This window comes from Aythya fuligula, chromosome 2 (assembly GCF_009819795.1).
Source record: "Aythya fuligula isolate bAytFul2 chromosome 2, bAytFul2.pri, whole genome shotgun sequence".
NCBI lineage: Eukaryota > Metazoa > Chordata > Aves > Anseriformes > Anatidae > Aythya > Aythya fuligula.
The window spans coordinates 53101544-53120732 of record NC_045560.1 but is presented as its reverse complement, the minus strand read 5'-3'; the positions used below and the strand labels follow the sequence as shown (position 1 = coordinate 53120732).

General features: G+C 49.1%; 1 protein-coding gene across 1 annotated transcript in view; it reads right to left on the bottom strand.

Moving 5' to 3' along the window:
- Window positions 1-248: 248 nt before the first annotated feature.
- Window positions 249-19189, bottom strand: part of GMPR (guanosine monophosphate reductase) — a 35658-nt gene continuing 16717 nt past the window's right edge. The window contains exons 7-9 of the mRNA XM_032182111.1: window positions 14467-14509; window positions 9955-10114; window positions 249-4570 (exon numbers count right to left, since the gene is read on the bottom strand). Coding sequence (XP_032038002.1) covers window positions 4390-4570; window positions 9955-10114; window positions 14467-14509 — 384 coding nt within the window. The 3' untranslated portion in view covers window positions 249-4389. The remainder of the gene's footprint in view (window positions 4571-9954; window positions 10115-14466; window positions 14510-19189) is intronic.

The window sequence follows — 19189 nt, the reverse complement described above, 5'->3', positions numbered from 1 at the left end:
ATTCCAGTGTAAAATATTGTACTTGCACTAGCTTTTTTAAAACAAATATTAAAAAAAAAAAATGGAAGAATTCATATTCTATTTTCTAATGGTGGTGTGTCTATTTGTAGGATACACTCGCGTCTGTTTATTGAATTTTATGGTCCCTTTCTTTGATGGTGCTTGCAGGTTTTCTAGGTAGAAATTATTTCATTATTATAATAAAACAATGTTTGATTCAAAATTTGAACAAAATTGTTTTAAAGAAATTGTCTGTATACCAGTACAAGTTTATTGTTTCAGTATACTCGTACTAATAAAATAACAGTGCCAATTGCAAACGCGTGCTTTGTCTTCATGAGTTACAGCTGAACGCGAGAGAGCTTTCCCCTGGAGGTAATTCGTCCAATTTATTTCTCCTGCCCCCCGGCACCGTGTTTTTAGCACATCCCCATTCGTTCGCAGCGAGGCAGGAAGGCACCCGTGCACGCACAGCACAAAACTCTCTCCAGACCATCAGAGTGAAGCTTTTTATTGCGTAACAAAACTTCCCACGTACAGCTCCCGAAGGCCTTGCGCTGGAGGCGTTGCATGCACGGGTTTGCTGCAGACGAGGGGCGGCAGCGCTGATCATCGCCCCCTCAGCGGTGCGGAGCGGGGCAGGAAGGCAGCTAAGGCTCGTTAGCGCTTTTTGGCTGATTATGCAGAAGTGCTTTACAGTTATCGCAGGCAACACCACGGAGTTTTGGACTCCGAATTGCTTAGCCATGTATGAAAACGTCAGTAACAGTAAACACCGTGTCAGGTAAATGCTGTCTTCAGGGGTGCGGAGCTGCGGCAGCGTCTGATCTGACCCAGGAGTGCTGCAGCCCCTCCAGCCCCTGCCCTCAGCTCTCCAAGCGCCCATGACTGAAAAGCACAAGCCCCTGTACCGACACGGCGGGGCCTGGCGAATTGCTGCCCTGTCTCTATGTCATCCCCAGTCCTTTCCACCCCCACAACTGGCTGGCAGAAAGGATTTTTTAGGTGTTACCTTGTTTCAAGATACCAGGGATTGATGTGCTCAGCTGGGCTTGTCTGAGTGGTGTCACAAGGCCCTTTTCGGCATCCCCACTTACAGGTTGTTGGTGTCTGCAGTTAAAGCACTGTGGGGCCGGACCTCAACGCTGCCCTGGGGTGCTCAGCTCAGCATTACTGGGGGAAGCAGGCATGAGCGTGGCCTGCAGCCCTTGTCACACTCACAGTGCTCCTGTAGCAGGGAGACAGGATGGGGCTGGGGTGGCTGGCTTGAAGAAGACCAGGCTGAGCAGAATCACCTGGCCCTGAGCGCTTACAAATGGGACAGGATGTTCCACGGGACTGCAAATGACAGAAAACCTGGAAAAAATGCGCAGGTGAGGTAGATCTGCAAATGGCACATGGCGTTTGCCGGTGTTTCTGGCCTTTGCGTGGTCCATCCCGCCAGGCACAGCGCAGCCTCAGCGCCTCTGCTCCCGTTTCTCCTGAGAGTGGCAGCGGGCTTGAGCAGGGCACGGCAGCTGGGGCTAAAAGACAACAAAGGCAACTACTGAGGCACAGGAGTGGCTGTTAAATGAGGGCTCACACCTGATCTTTTCTGTTTTCCAACCTGTCCGAAAGCTGCACATTTGAGCGTGAGTAGTGAGTGCTGACCCGGTTGAGCATTGTCTCTAAAATCCCACGTGTAACTACAGGCGAGATGCAGGCGTGCCATCAGTTTACCTTTTCTGCAGCTGATTTCTCTCTCCTGCTCATGCTGGAGAAAAACAAAACAAAGCAGAGCACGTGCTGCTTATCGAAACGCTGGTAACAGCTGCAATTGGGAAAAGCAAACACCCTCAGCTCGAGCTTTACCAGTCACCTCTCTTAGTGTCAATGTCATTCACCGTCTGGAGAATGCAGGGCACTTCTTAAGGTCAGCCTATCCCCATCCCTCCAGATCAGCCAGGGGCCAGACAGAGGTATGTGCAAAGGGACAGGGAAGCGGGTGTGAGCGGCCCTGGGCTGTCTAAGTGTGAGGTTTACCAGGGAGAAGACTCCACGCGTGCCACCCCTGTGGAGAGGCAGACCTCCCGTGCCCCCAGCGCCTGCCCTTTGGAAAAGAAACTGTTCCAAAGGGATGTCACGAAGCTGCTCTGTTCAATGTGCGTATGATCTTGTTAGAAAAGATGTTTACAAATATATATATATATATATAATATGTATATGTACCTCTTTTGTTTAGAAATGTAGCTAAAAAAAGTAGAAAAGCAATAGCGAGAGTGGGCGTGAGACCAGCAGACTGCTCGCCTCCCACGTGTGAAGGCACGAGTGTGGAGACACACCGGCGGTCAGGTCTGGCACGGGCTCCTCGCAGAGGTGTTTGTTTGCCTTTCTACCCCTGCACTGCACATCGTGTACATGAGGGAAGGTGACCCCCTGCTGCTGTACAGCTGCAGGGCAGTAACATCGCCTGTACTCTGGGCTCAGGGAGCAGGATTTGGCCCACCGTAGGATTTGGCCCACCATAGGATCTGTGGTAAAGAAGTGAGGCAACTTCTTAACGTGATGCTTTCAGGCTGGAGGGAGCAGAGACCAGACCCTTTACTCACAGGGCCGGCTTCTCTCTGAGTTCAGGTTCCTTTCCAAATTTTGGGCAGGACAAATGGTCCTTAGTGCCAGCATAGGTTACACATTAAGGCCCTTACTCACCTCCAAAACAGATGAGAGGGTCACACCACAATCAAGACCGACGCCCTGCAAGTTTAATGGAAGACATTTAAAATATGAGGCCATTTAGAAGACCTTCGGTGCCTTTTCTAATGTGCACGGCACACTTAAAAGTCATCGGGGATCACTTTGTGGCCTCAATTTGCTCCTCAGAAAGGTCGATCGTACCAACCCTTGTGCATGGCTTTTTGGGCAGTCCTGCCTATGAGCCTAATTCTAGAGTCTCTTTGCTATTCCCCTTCCTACAGCTTACTCGTTTGCTTTGCAAAGGAAGCCTACCTCTTTCCACAGATACCTACAGGAGGGGAAAGCAAGCCCCTGAATGAAGTAACACCAGCTGTACTGCGATCTCAGCAGCACTTCAAAGTGAGTGGCCAAACATTATTAATTCATTGGTGTTCACTTTTACATCCTTCAGCGTAACAAGCTGCTGTGCTACTCGTGCGGATGCCATGCGTGTTTCCAAAGAAGTTTTGTTGTGATTTATCAATTAATTAGTGGGCTGTTGCACTTTGTTAAAGCGTTACCCAGAGTCTTAAACATTCATTACTGCCTTTAGAGCAAGTGCTTTAACTCAATCTCAGCCTGCCAGTGTCTTGCCGTCAGGCTGTTCTGCTGGAAGCTCCCTTTTGATTTTCAAGACGCTAAGGACTGCAAAGGAGTGGCACCAAGTAAGTAAGACGTGAGTTTGACTTCTCTGACCTCATTCACCTGGCCGCAGACAGTGTGCAGCACAGCAGCCTTACATCTTTGCTAAATGGACATGAAGAGGCAGAAAACTTACGAGGGAGCAGGGAGGGCTGTGGAGGAACCTCCCCTAGGTGGGTTTACTGTTGCTGAGGTTGTATGTCCCGAAAAATTCTGACCACAGAGCACGGGTAAAAGCAGGAACCCAGGTAATTCAGTAACAGCGTGCACAAAGCAGCAGGCAAGCTCTGAGCTGTCCTCTCCTGAATGATCTCCACAGACGGAGACAGGGAGGACAGCATGGGTTTGCTACATTCAATGACAACTTCCCTGAAGAGGCAGGTCCATTGAAAGAGGGAGATTTAAGTACAAATGGGGGCACCAGCCCTGCGAACCCAGAGTGGAGAGCTGGCATTTTATCTTCCCAGTAAGCAGCTCGCAGGAGTCAGGCCTCATCCACCTCTGACACTGTGCAGGCTGGCAGCCCTGCCACAAACACTGACCCTTTTGCCAGAGGAAAGGTGACGACAATTTGGGTTTTGGCTCCTCCACTCAACCCCTTCCATCTTTCTCTCTCCCAGCCTGCAGTCTCTGGAGGGTGCACTGTCAGAAGCAGTGGTGGCTGCCAGGCCAGTCTTCAAAGAGGGAATGTGTGTACGTATGCAGGTGCAAGACATATCTGTACAAGCCAATTCCTTGGTAGCTGGGCTTTCAGCAGCTATTTGTCAGAGGGGAAGAAACAGGAGGAGAAATTATATTAAAAAAAAAAATAAAATAGGCACAATAAAAGATGAGGCTATTGCATTTTGAACCAATGGCACTGTGTTAATAGCACAACCTTCCCTGTCCAAATCCCAGCCATTGTGGCTACGAAATTGCCATCTGCAGAGAGAGGAGAACTTGCCACTACTGCACCGAGGAGGAGAAAGCGCAACGAAACACCAGCCCTTCCTGCTCCTCTCCCCCTGCCCCTCTCTCCAGTTCCCTGGTCCTGGGCTACGAGAAGACCTGGCTGTGCTGCTGGGTGACCCGGATGAACGTTGTTCTCCTGCTGAGTTCCTTGAGTTTGGCAGCTCCCACGTAGGTGCAGGTGGAGCGCAGCCCCCCCAGGATGTCCAGGATGGTGAGCTCCACGTCCCCGCGGTACGGCACCTCCACGGTCCTGCCCTCCGAAGCCCTGCAGAAGAAGAGAATGGTTACTGCAGTTATGGGCAGCTGTAAAACGTATCCGAGTGTGCTGGAAATGCTGGAGGTGAAGGTTCTGCACTCTGCAGTTTATACGCACTCCCCCAGCTCTATCCTGTGCTTGCCTGTTGATCCTTGGTGCTCTCAAGCACTGAAATGCTTCACCTCCAGTCACAAATGAGGTGCAAGGAGTGGCCAGGCTCAGGCAACTTGTAGGAACACGGCAGCTGGGCCTCGGCAAGCACCGGGCAGCACAGCTCTGCAGGGCTTAAATCCTCACTCTCCATCACGTTTAACTTTCTCAGAAATGTTTGAGATTCTTGTGTCACAGGCAGAGGACTGACCGCTGAGGACCGGGGCTTTAAGCACTTTTTGGATGGCACTTCAGAATCTGTTCGGGTTTGAAACGTGGAGGGGAGAGGGGATTGCTGTTCTTCTGCCCTGCGAAACCCAGTCAGAAGTAATGGCTGGGCTCTGTCATTGCTGTAAATGTGCCTTTATTTACTTTTCCCTTAAACAAGTTGTCTAGGGGATAGTGCGTGAAAGAAAGGGCATGCCTGTTCCGAGGCTGCATTTGCAAATCATTAACAGCAGCACCAGCGGCTCTGCGGAGGTACTTGAGTGTGAGCCTGGCGATATTTCATCCTGTTAGTTTAAATGTGGGGTCAGAGCCCTAGGGAGACAATAAAGGAGAAGTGTTAATATGCCATGTGAATGAGGAACCGTGATTAATCTCCCTCCATCTGATGAGTAATTGACTCTTTCTTGAAACTCTCAAATAAACACCAATAAGCGCCGAGCAGAAGGCGTACGCACCGCTGCCATCTAGCCGGCTGCTGCTCTGCTGCCGGGGCCGTGCTGCTGGGAGCTGACAGCCCTTTATTTTCGGCGCTAGAGCCAGCAGCACGAGAAGGCCTGGGCCACAAAGGGACGCCAAAGTGGCCGTGCCACAATTCTGCAACTTGCTGCTCAGCCCAGACTGTGTGCGCTCGGTGGGCCTTTTTTCGGAGCAGAATTACAGAAGCACGGGACACTCGGAGCCACTGCCCTTGGGAGATGCTCCTCGTGGCTCTGGAGACCAAACCCTGCACGAGTGGTGGCCACTCATGGCACAGCCCAGACGCTCTGACGGCTGGGCACGGCTACCAGGCCCCTCTGGTATCAGCTGATGAACTGCTGGGGCGCCAAGACGCGAGCTGTAAGCAGCGTGCTGGGGGGAGCACGCTGGAAGGCAGGGGTCAGATAGCTCTGAGGAGGATGCTGGCATTACAGTCTTATGCTCAGCCTTGGAAAAAAAAGAAGTGTCAATGGCTGAAAATTCTCCATGCTCCCACTGTGTGTCCTGGGACTTACTGATGCTCCTGAAGAGAAAGGAGTATGGGGTGGGGAGAAATCGGGGGCTGGGAGTTAGGCAACAGCAAGTGCAGCCAAAAGGTCAGGGCTGAGTTCATGTTATGTCTGTGGAGCAAGCCCCCAGGGACCCAAGCTGGCTGGCGTGTCATCTTACCCCCCAGATGGGGAAATGCCCTCGCTGCAGCACGTGAGCACCGAGCGCCCCGTTGCGGAGCCAGATGAAGCCCTGCAGCACCCGGGCTCACGACCCTACTGGTGTCTCCGACAAGGAGATGGATTCAAGCTGTTGTTTCTTTCTTGGTTCTGTGTTTTGCAAGAATAAAGTGTGAAACCTGCAGTAAGTACCCAGTCAGATTGGTGCAGCATTAACCTCTACTCTTGTCCATGGGGATGAAGAGTGACGTTTGTGATGAGCACATATTCAGGCTGTGTTCATGCTAACCCTAAAACTCCAGCCTGCAGGGGCAAGGGGTGGATTTTATAACAGGTAACAGTGCAGAGGGGTCCTGGTCCCCGGCCCTGCAGGGCAGCAGGTGGAAGCTGAGTACGTGCACGCACCCCTTGCTGCAACATTCACCTCCACAGCCTGGTCAGGGGTGGAGGCCGTGATGGGTACGTACCCAAAGCGTCACGCTAGAAGAGGGGCTGCCAGGGGGACCTGTGTGGGAGAAGGCCACGATCATGGATGGTTCCCCTGTGTCTGAGAGCAGTGTGAGCCACCCCTTCCCGTGCCTAAAAGACGTTTGTGGTAGTTGGCAATAAGTTAAACTAAGCAAAAGCTCCCCAAGCCCAGACTGTTTTGCCAGCACCGAACATCTGCAGGCAGGCTGCGCGAGGATTAGAAGGGGTGTCACGGAGGCTGGCACACTTGGCAGAGAGCTGCGTAAGCAAGTCAGCAAGAAATGCTGAGGGATTTGCAGCTCTGACATCTGTCCCTGAGCTATGACCTGAAACTCACCCTTCCTCAGAAAAGAAAGGCAAAGGAGGAGCAAGTGGGGCTCCCAGCAACGGGGAACTGTGTGCTCACGTGCTCTCAGCAGGGGCTCCGTGCACCTTGCTAGCCACTGAGCAGGGTGAATAGAAAGGGAAAGGGATTTTCTGGAGACGTTTTGAATGGATTTAATCCATGATGCATCCTGTAACTCCCAGCTAGTTCAGCCATGCTGCTGGCAGGGAGGGATGAGCAATGTGGGTGGGAATCCTGGCGGGGTGCATGGGGTGAAGTGCTCTGTCAGCCTGGCAAAATGTGGGTCGGGGTACAGGGGCCAGCCTGCCCTGGCTTGAGGCAACCTTATGAGCAGAGCGTTTAAGAAATGGCAAGAATCTGGAGCAGCTTTTTCAGGCTATCATTTGGGATACAGAAAAAGGCAGTAAGTAGCAGCCGCATGCTGATGCTATTCTGTCTCTGTGGCCCAAATTCCACTCGCAGTCAGTGTAAAGTGCCAAAACCAGCTCAGCAGCAGCTGCAAATTGCTGAGTGACCACAGTAGGGCTGCAGCGTTCACACAAAACCTGTGAAATCTCAGAAGGGTTAACAAAAGCAAATTGGCTCGAACTGAACAATACTGCAGTCTCCATCCCTGCCTGCCTTACTTTTTTTTTTTTTTTTTTTTTCCTTCCAAAAGAGAATCTTAATAATTGCCTTTCAGAAATTCCCAGCTCTGATCCGTGTTCCTCGTGGAAGGAGGTAAAAATGTAAAAATAAACCAATATAGAAATGGCATATAAGTAATGAAACAGGATCCATGTATTTCATAGAAAATTAAATGGGCTCGATTTGACATATTCATTACAACAAAAGTGACTCTGGTGACTTTATTTCCTGCTGCAGCTACCTCCCTTTACCTGTCAATTTTCATTTTACTGTTTGCTGGAGGTGCAGGTTCTCCAGCCAAAAGGTGTAATTCTGCCAAGACGAAGTTCAGTGACGAGCAGTCCCATCCTGCAGGGGGCCGAGCACATTGATCTCGCCTCAGCTGGGCTCTTTAAACGCGCATAAAGAAGCCCTACTGATTCGACAGGTTTGAGGGATCCAGCATTTAAAGCGCTGAGCTAGAACCCTTTGGTTCAAGTTTGCCGTGAGCTAAACTAGCGAGTGATTTAACTTTCCGTAAGTTTTTCTTGCAAGAGTAATAGAAAGAGAAGCTTTGCCTTCTTCCCAATCATCCCCTCAATGCCCCATGCATTTACAGGGCTTGTTAACCAACAGATTTTGAACTATTTAAACTATTTTTAACCTACAGTGACATCCATCGTGCTGGGGCAGGCTGAGCGAGACCGAGACCAAGGCTGGTGAGGACGGCCAGCTGCGAGTTGTGGCTGCAGCTGGAACAAGACGAGGATCAGCTCCCTCACAGTTAACAGCCACAGCTTACAGACTCGGTGCCTGGAGCTCCTGTAGCCAGGAGCAGACTGGGGCATTTCTGCTGTGGTACCCACTGGTGGCACAAAAAAGCAGCACCTCAAAGGGGACTGAGAATTTCAGACTGCCCTTCTGGTCCTTTGCTGCTGAGGTTTCAGAACTCGATCCCCAGGAGACTTTGCAGCACCAGAATGCAAAACAAAATGCGGCTATGGATCAAGCAGGAGGTGTGCAGTACTGCCCACAAGGAGCTGGAAGCACCTAGTCTAAGCCAAACACAGACTTCTTCTGTACATCCTTTAATCTTACAAGGCGTAGTACTTGCACTTTGTCCCATTTCTGTGGGGGACCAGTGCCAGTTAATTCTCCTGCTGGGGATACCTCTTTCCAGATGACATGTAACGAGGCAGAGCAGAATTTAGCAGCTGCCCTAGTCTTTTGTCAGCAAGATTTCCCAAACTACGACTTCCAGCAGCTCTGTGGTGGCCAGGCACTACGTGGCTGTGCTGCACTGAGACCCATGCAGCACGCTTGGGCTTCCCCCTGCTCTCTCAGGCAGCTGCCACATGCCTGAACAGCAGCAGGACCTTCCCACTCCAGCTGATGCAAGCACAGAGGAGCAAAGGACAGTGAGTTATCATAACTCAGATAAAAGGTTACCAGCACCTCTGCGTAGCTGGCAGCTGCCACTTTTAAATTATGAGGTAATTTTGAAAGGGTACATGCTTTGCTCAAGAAGGACACACAGGTCCTCCTCAGTAAAGGTGTCCCTATCCCCTTCTTGTCCTGCCAGATGCAGAAAAATCTTGGCCTGCGAATTTGCCAGGATATAGATGTTCTCCTCAAATTAAAGCACTTGGTATTTCACTCCTGCCCCTGGCAGCGGCTGGACACGTTGGGAAAAACACCTGACAGAGCACTTGTAGCAGACAAGGCCGACAAAAGTCATCAATCTTCAATGTCTGGAACAGTAGGAAAAGTCACTGGCTCCGAGACCCTTACAAACAGCACTTTATCAGTTGGGACCACAGCCTAAATCTACTCCAGCGGAGAAGCTTTAAAAGGGATCCCTTCAGTCAGTCAGCATATCATGTAAGGCAGTAATCACTCTCAAAGTTGTCTAAGGGCAGTGTCCTTACCTGCCACTGGTATGAGAAAAGACGTCGGAGGTTTTCCAGAGTCAACTGCTCTCTCAGAGAGTCAAAATTCTCACCAATTTCAGGAGCAAAGTAGCAATAGACAAGATTCCTTTGCAAAGCCTGTCTTCCTTGCTTTCCCCAAGCACCCGCTGCGGATTTTATCTCACAATCCAAGCTCCCACATGCTGAACAATTTTGGGAGATGGGTAATGGGCTGCTCTGGTGCTCTGTTACCCCCAAAGGGGTGAGAAACGTGTACGCACCAACACACCAACAGGACACACAATCTGGGTAAGCAGAGGGCCAGAAACCACAGCTTGGCGTGCCATGTTCCCACATGCAATTCAGACACATCTTTAGAGGCCCGAAGGTCAGAATAGTGACTAATGGCTACCCCAATTTGCTGCTATAAGTGGCCTCTTCCTAAACGAGAAGAGAGGCACAGGCCTGTTTCCACCTGATGTCTGTGGCAGAATTCACCCCCAGAAGTTACATGCCTGTAATTACTACAGGAGCTCCTACCTGTATTCAGCAACCCCTCCTGCATGCTTCTTCATGGCTGTATCAGAGCTCATCCCGTAGAAGAGCTTCACCTTCTTGCCATTCTTCTCCATGATCTCTCCAGCACACTGGTCGTGGCCTGCAAACATTCCTCCGAGCATGACAAAATCGGCGCCGGCTCCTGTGATCAGCAGAGCAACACGTCAAGGAACGGAAAGAGGGTGAAAGACAAAGCAAGCACACAGCGGCCTCCAGAAACAACAGCCAGCCCTGAGCACTTTGGTACAGACAGTCCTCGCCCCTATCGCTTGCAGCAAACTGAAGAATTGAAACACAGCAAATTCTGCTTCTCTGACACTTTAAATGGAAAGAAGCAGCAGCTCCCGTGACATTTTGGCCTACCTTGCTTAGAAAACTTTGGGTTTTACTCTCAGGAGCCTGAGATGGATATAAACATCACTTCACAGAAAGCAGGTGGGCCTGGACTAACCCCACCACACCACATGAACATGTCCAAATGCTGGGGAGATGCCAGGCTGGGCATTTAGGATTTGGTCTGACCTCTGCCACTATCCAAACAGTATCACTGGACCTCGAGATCTGGCAAGCGAGGTCACTGTCAAATCTACACAGCTTCTGCCATCCGTCTAAAAGCTCCGTACACAAACCTGAATCTGGGACTGTTTTGATCTTAGGACACACGGCAGCTGTGGAGTCTGCTTTGATTTATAAAGCCAGTTCCCTCCCTCCTCCCTTCCTCCAAAGAGCAGATCCAGCTGCTCCACTGACCTCACCTCCCTTTGCCTCCTTGTTGTTAGAAAGGAATGGCAAAGGGATTGTAAGGGGATATTAAAAATGAGGCTTATGCAGAAGTGCTGAGCACATCACAAGCAGTGCTTATAGGCAGGCACCCATTCAGCTGTCCTGCCTGGGTTCTCTTGTTGCAGATGGCAACGAGAGTTTTAAAGCCTCGGTTTTGTTCCTGCCTGATCCTACCATTACCTTGCCAAAACCGGAGGGAAAGCTCACCCTTTACGACATTCCCAGTTACTGGTGGGGAGCTCCTGTTGTTACCTGGCAAACTTTTGCTCCACATTTTAAAAAAAATAAGTACTCTGATAAATCAGGTTGGTCTCTCCTTCAAGGATGGAGGAAAACAACATGATGGAGAAGGGATAGACTTGGGATCAAGGTTTCAAAGAGGGCTTTTACACAAGTCAAAGGCCTGCCAAAAGACACCAGACTCTGCCTTGCCAATACCATCCCAATTCGGGGACCCCTTCAATCCCCAGATCCCCCAATTCCTTACCCACTGAGTGGTCCGTCCACCAAATCCACGTCTCTCTGATTTAGAGACAAGGATATTGTGTGGGACAGTGCCAAATGCTTCGCACAAGTCCAGGCAGATGCTGTCAGTTGCTCTTCCCCTACCCACCACTGCTGCGACCCCATCACAAAAGGCTGCCAGATTTGTCAGGCACAGCTTGCCCCCAGTGACACCCTCCTGGCTGCCACCAGCCACCCCTCCGTTCTCCCTCTGCCTTGGCGTAGTATCCAGGAGGATCTGCTCCATGACCTTGCCAAGCAGAGGTGAGACTGACTGGCCTGTAGTTTCCCAGGTCTTTTTTTAAAAAAAAAAAAAAACAGAGGTTTTTCCTGTCACTGTGAACTTCAGTGGACTGCCACAACTTCTCAAACATGATGGATAGTAGCTTAGCAACTTAACAATTTCTAGCTCTGATTGTGGGTCTCACAGCCTCCACATTATTAGTGCCAAAAAGACAAATGAAATCTACACTTCAGGATCACAGAGTTCTGCTTCTTCCCCACCTAAGTGTCTACCTATTCTCCTTCTTCTGACTGTGTTTTTTGGGAGGAAAGCAAACATGCTTGAATTACAGGATTGAAACTCTTCCAACTTAAGTAACTCTTTCAAAATGAAATAAATGATGGAGTCCCTCAGCTGTCTCCTGCAAGCCTGATGATACGAGTTACTGATAACCAGATCAGCTCTGCACAAATTCACATGGAATCAGCCTAGATCTGTACCTTGGCCAGCCCTCCAGGCAGGTACAGCAATAACAGTGCCTGGACTGCAGCTGGCCCTGGAAAAAAAACATCCACCTGTGCTCCAGCTGAGGCACTGAGCCTTTGCAACAGCAGGTGTACAGACACAGCCTCCAAAAGCAGGGAAAAAAGCCAGCATGATCTGTCAGGTATATTTTGGAACCAGCTTCTTCCCAGCTGACTTTGCCATCTGATTTTTCCTCCCTTCTCCTTCTCTGCTCCTGTATCCCTTCTCACCGCTGCTGAAAGGAGCAGCGATAGCATGTTGAAGATGCTGGCGCAGGACTCAAAAAGCACATTCTGTTCCTGGCTGTGTCACAAAAAGATATGTGACCTCAGGCGACTGAATTTAGCATTTCTGTGCTTTGACTTCCCCTCGTTTTTAAGAATGGAGACAGCAGTGCCTCCCCGGGGCATTCTGAGAAATGTGCTCGTGTTATCAGCCTTCCCAAGGGTGCAGCCATGTGAGCCATCCCAGAGGTCAGCACAAGGTCCTTTCATGCTTTCCGAACGCCTCCTGACCAACCTACACCTTTCCCATCACCATCTCCAATGCCCAGATAGCGGTGTCATCTGCAGTTGCCCAAATCCATACCCAGTTTCCGTGCAGCAGTTCTGGAATCCCAGCGGTCTTTCCCAAAACATCTGTAACTCCACACATTTTTGTCCCCTACCTTCAGTTTCTCTGCCCCTTGCCTTTTGTCCTAGGCTTGTTTTCCCTGTCAAAATGCCCAATCTAGCTTTGATTCCTGTCACCAGTAGATGTTCAAGCTTGTAGAGCTTCTCAGCATCTTCATGTTTCTTCTCGCCCCCCCTCCAGTCACACCGTAAGCCATTTTTCAATGCTACTCTTCGCATCTAGGTTTTTATCACACTTTTCACTGTCCAAATGGCTGCCTTGCCACTGCTTTATAATGAGCACCTCAATGGCCCTTCCGTGGACTTTACAATGATCCACCAAGAAGAGATGGCATAATCCCTAAGATGGTTACCCAAAAGCCCTCTTTGTGTCTCCTGTCCATCCTTCACCCAGCCCTCCATCCCCAGGTGCTAATTTTGCCATCCACCTTCAATAAAAGCCCCCCAGCTCTGCAGGCAGTGAGATTGCAGTGCTGGCTCACCACGTCCTGGCGACACCAGCACGAACCACGGCGAGCTGAGGAGCCCGAGGAAGCCAGACCCAACGCAGCCCTCGCTGCAGGCAGCAGGATGTCAGGGCGGGCTGAAGAGAGGCTGGGTGGTGGTTTTTTTTGTCACACAGTCTCGTTGTCAGAGGGTGGATGCTGCTGTTCAGTGAGGTCAAATTGGCCCAGCTGAAAGTATCAATCCCTGTGCCACATCACCCACCAGGTAACACAAGGGTCCTGTGAAATCCTGTGGCACAGCCAATTCCTTGTGGGTAGCACAAATCCCCTAGTTACATCTTCCTTGTCATCTGGCCTGTCTAAAACCAGGAGCTGTCGGCAAACTTGGTGACAGATTTCAGCTTCAAGATTTCCAGGAGGCTCGTTTTTTTTTTTTTTTCTTGGCAGTTTTGTAATCTCAGCTGAGGCCTGACCTTCCTTTCCGTGCTTGCAAAGCTTCTTGCTGAGCAGGATTCTGCATCGTAACATGCTCTGCCTTGCATCGTACCACCCCGAAGTCTCAATGAGAGACTGTGCTGTCCTGCTGTACTCCAGGCACTACCCTGCTGTGACACCTCCCGAGGGCCTGGTATTCTGGCAGAGTGCCTTTAGGTGTCCTGTCAGCCCAGGATATATTTATTCCCTTGTTCACATGAAGAGCAGCCACAACGTTATGGCTAAGTGACAATCATGACATTGACCCCCCCACACTGATGTAACTCCCATGCCCAACAGAAAATACAGATTACATTCTCTGTTCTATCAGCAAAAGCTGGTGCAATTTACTGAAGCTGTTGGCAGGAGAGCAAAGCCTGTTAATTATTAACTTGGATGTTTGAGACATCTGCTCGGCTCTAAGAGATACAGTATAAATAAAATCTCATCTCTTCAAGTGGATAGCTGATCCCAAGAACATCTCTGGGAACCTGGCCTGCCTTTCCCTTTTGTTCTTCTGCCCAACACACATTCCACCGTCTCTTCATTCATCCAGGCTCAGGTCAGGCAGATTTGGCAGTGTTACAACCTGCTTTGAACGCTACTCAGAAGAAATCCTTATCAGTTTTCTTTGTATTACTGTCCCAGTAGCTGTATCTTATGCACACCTGGCAGATAGTTTCTAAATAGGACTTCGACCACTGTATGCTTTCGCCCTGCAGAATTTGGACTGTCTGGTCCAAAGAGCAAATTCATGTCTGGCGTATTAATTTCACTGCGGTCACCCACAGGGACAAACGTAACCCACTGCTGATTACACATTCAGGGTCAAACTGACTCCTGCATCACTGCTGACTGTGCTGGAGTCACACAGGGTGTAACTGGTGGCCCGAAACATTGTCCTTACCAAACGCTTTGGCGACATCTCCTGGGCAGCTGCATCCTCCATCCTGCATGAAGAAAAGAAGAAGGGACCCAGTGAGCATTGGCACCCTGTGACCTCCAGCTGGATGGACCCTCCTCACGAGCAGCACATCAAGAGCTGCCTGCATCACTGCTACACATCGTTTTAGCTGAGTTTTTAGGGAATTTGTATTAGCCTTTCTACCGCTTTCCTCCTTTAAGCTCCTTTACTCTACTCGTGTAGTCTACTGGTCATACCACTGGAACAGCAGCAATGCAAATTCCTGATAAACCTTTCCTAAATCCCAGAAACTGGAAAACAAAAAACCCCTCTGTTACAATCTGAATCATTCCCTGCCATTTTAACGAAAGGATGTGTGATGCAGAGGTACCACAAACCCCTACCATAAACCACCAGACATTTAAAATAACTTTCTCAGCAGTTTACAATACATTAAAAGGTCACAGTAGGAGGGCTGAGGAAATACACCATCAGATACGTTGGATTTTGATCTGATAATCTTTAAGCAAATTGGGCAATCTCGTCTTTGATAAGTGAAAATTAATCTCTCATCATACTTCTCACTGTTTGCTATGTGCTTGGTGAAGAAACAACAGCACTTGGAGATCTTTAGCATTTTATAACTCCGTGTTTCAGTTTCAGTGCAGGGCCATGTGGCTGCTGAGGGTGTTTTGGTTGAGGGGAGGGAAGTTAGGTATGTGTGATAGGGCTGTAAAAAAAGGGAAGGCACACAGAAGAGCTCATGTGCTATGGCTCGTTAGGTTTTTGTAAAGGTCTGCGGATCAGATGAAAGATCCTTCTACCCTGCACAGTCCCTGCGACAAGAGAGCTCCTCGTTTCTTTGAAGATCAGGGTCCTTTGCAGACTGCTGACAGGCTTCCTCCTTTTGAATCTGCTCCCCAGACCGTAGGGTTGCTTCACGTTGTTTCACCTCCCTGGTGGCAGAAATCCCTGCCTGTGTACGACCCGTGGCTGTGCTCAGCCAGCGCCCCCCACCACCAGGCATTTCAGAGCCAACTTCCACGGGTAGCTGGCAGCGGGACTGAGCGTTGGAGCCCCTCTGTGCACAGAAAAGGATTCAGGCACAAACTGAGCAGGTGGATCTGAAAATGAGTGGCTTTTCAAAGGGCATCCCACTGGAAACAGTGCCTAATAGAGGTTTAAAGGCTTCTATTTCATTTGCTGATAACCTCTAGCACATTATGCTTTTTTTGTTGAGCTAGACACTCTTGCTGTCAGCTCCAGAAATGAGTGCTGGGCTGACAGCTGAATCTCTCCCTCTCCTGTTAAGGGCTCTGCTGGTGCAATTCTCTCCCTCTGACAAGTCTGTCAGAGCCTGGAGGAGGGTGCGAGTGTGTGTGTGTGCATGTGTCAGGGGAGGAACAGCAGAGGTAGAAAGAGGGGTCTAATAATCTTCAAAGAATAGTGTCAGAAATTTGCCTGACTTGTACTGCCTGACTGAGACAGGCAGGCTACAAATGCTCTCCGGTAGATGGGTTTCTGTCTGTTCTTGTTGGGTGGCTCAGTGTCTGGCTATTTTAATTAACCCAGTAGTGGCAGCGATGGAGGCTTCATGCTTTCACCAGGATAGGGTGTCTCCCTGTGTCATCCTTAATCATTGGCTTCCAAAAACTCCCTTAGAGTATCACTAAATTACAAAAATCTGGGCAGATTAAGAAACTTTCCCAAAAGCTCAGGTGTTACTATATAAGATAAAAGTAACCAATGCTGAGATTCCTCATCTGTAATGCCTCCACTTTCTTCATAAAAGCACGTAAACTAAATGGCAGCATTTCACAGCAGCAAAACAGGGACATACTAAGCAGTTATGCCAGAAAATGCGATGTAATAAAGCTATATGCATCAAAACACTTGATTACACATGAAAAATAAACCACTTTCTTTAGAAAATCAGAGCATGCTTCTGCTGTGTTCAATGTGGGAAGCTTCCCCTTGCAGTTCAGCCAGGTCCAGCAGGGGCCTGGGTCTGGACTCAAAATGACCTGTAGGACTGCTGGGCTACAGTCATGGGGCTTGTTGCAGGATCAGCCTCAAATCCCCACGTGAATGCAGGAAAACTGGGATTACCCTAAAGTAGGCCTACTGGAAAGGGTTTCCGTGGGACCTACGGAGGGCATGCTTCGGAGACAGCAGGCTGCTGAGCTGAAGGAGAGGGGAAAACAGCTTTTCAGTCAACAGAATTATTTTAACATGGCTAAAATTATGCTGTTTTCCCCACTCTTGTTCTCAGAACAGACAGCCCATTTTACAACCCCGAAATTTACCCTGAGGAAAAATAGAGGATGGGAAAAAAAAGTATGATCTGGTTGAACATAATATGCAACTATATATAATAAGTTTATAAATATGACATATATGCTTCAAGCAACCTTTATAATAAACAGTGTAATTAGCTGTTACTGCAGCTATCAGCAGACAGCTATTTATTATGCAGATGATATATAAAGTGTGTGGTATATCCAGCAGTAGAAACAATACATTTATTCTGAACTACACATGCTGGGCGTAGTTCTGTATGGAAAACGTTCTGCGTGGAAGAAGGGACGGTACGGCAGTAGCGGGGGGAAGAACCCCTTAGTCATCCTTCCCCCTTACCTCTGCTGACCCATCACGCAGGCAGGGTGAAGGGGAAATTGGGATCCCTATCAAGCCATGGCCAGACGAGGGGGAACACGTGCGAGGCTGCTTTCCATTCTCCACATTGCTGGCTTACTAGAACGCGTGACTGCCTCTCTGTCCAGCAGAGCATTTCTCTGACCTACAAGAAACAGAAGCTTTATCCCAAGTGGGGCGTTTCTGAAGGAGGTTTCCAGTTAAATGGCCTGTAACTCGCTGCTGCACTTTCTCAAAGCCAATAAATTAGCGAGAACAAAAAAATGAGAGTATTGGCTCCCAGACAAACAGCGCAGGACAGAAACAGTGCCTGTATCTTAGGCGGGGTTTCCTCTCCTTTTTCAGTGAGCCATGAAAGATTCATTTCTGAGGAGAGGTTTGAGCCTTAAAGATAATTTAGCACGAGGAAAGTAACTCGTACAATTTCACCTCTCCCTTCTCTGTGTGCCTGTAGGCACTCAGACTATCATGTTTGCCTAAAAATTGTCACCTTCTTTGTCAACATATCAGCTCCAAAAAGCACACATGATCACTTCAGTAGTACAAACATGCTTAAAATCCCAGTTTGTGCTGCCATCCTAGCTAGCAGAGCTGCTGGAGAACGGGCTTCAAGTGCGCCGTGTTCCTTGTGGTGCTCATGCTGTGCTCAGCACTGAAGCTGTCTCATTTTGTGAGCGGGACTTCCCTTCATATCTAACATTAAAGAGGAGCAATTTGATGAAGGTAGTGGACATGACAGAAGGAATTGCAAGAAAGCACCTTTGGGGTGCTCTCTTGGAGACAAACACATACCACACCATCAGCTATAATCCACACGAAGGACAGCTGGTAGGCTTTGAGCTCTGCACATTGTTCCTGACACTTCAATATCAATACAATAATAATTTTAAAAAGCACAGAACAAGAATAGTTGGAAATATTTCCTCCTGCCTAACTGATGTAGATGGTAGTACTCTGCCTGTAGAGATCCCCTTTGGCTCAGACAGGGTGTGCCCCTTCCTGAACCTACACAATGGCAGTAGCAGGACATTTTGGGGGATGCCATGTTTGCTTGTTGCCTCTAGCCCCTGTTATATACTTAATTTGCTCCCATTTGGTGTCTCCCCTCGGGAGGGTACCTCTCTTTTGAAAAACCTTTGCCAGAGTTGTGGCAATGACCATGCAGTCCAGCCTTCTTTTCCAACAAGCACACTGATGTCTATCTGCACACTCTGTAATTTAGGCACAAGACCCTCAACCCTTGCTCTAGTCTCCCTAGCTTGGGTTCCAGTGGTGTTAGAGACTCCAGTTATGGCTGAAGGAAATTATCTTGAACCAGTAATCGTAGCAGACAGCTATTAAGTTGCCCTCCTATATTCCCCCTGTAATGGTTAGGGAGTTACGTGTGGGTTTACTGAAACCTACATAATTGAAGCAGGTGAGGAGCTGATCCGTCTGCAAAGCAAGAAATGAGAGGAGGAGCAGCACAGAACCATCCGATTTTTCAACAGTTTAAGTACACACTCCATATCTTCTTGGAAATCAGAATAATAACATTCTTCTGAGAGCTGCTAGCAGAAAATTATTATTGCAAAACCAGGACGTGTTTCTGAGCACTACTACTAGGACGACACATATACCCAGCCTTCATAGTAATGAGTCAGTCTTTCATGCTCTATTGCACACACATTCAACCGTCTGCTACAGGCATAAACATTTGTAATACTGCCCAACTCATAAAATCACAGACTGCTTTTTTTTTCCTGCAAAACTCATATAGGGGAGTCAGGGAGAGGGGGGAATGTACATGCAGTAACAATAAAGAGAAGGGAGATTTGACTATACCACGTACCTGTTTTCCTGCTCCACTCTACCCATACCTCCAAGAAACACAGTCAGGCCATTTACCTATCCACAATCAGTTTGTTCTCTCCCCTCCCCTCCTTCCTCAACAATATAAACACTTCCTCACAAGGACACCAGTCACAACCTGGTCAAACCAGGTGAGTCCGTGCACCTTCCCCGTAACCAGCTGCCTTACAGATGGCCTGCAGAGAGACTCTGCGAGCCTGACACAGTCAGGGGCAGGCCT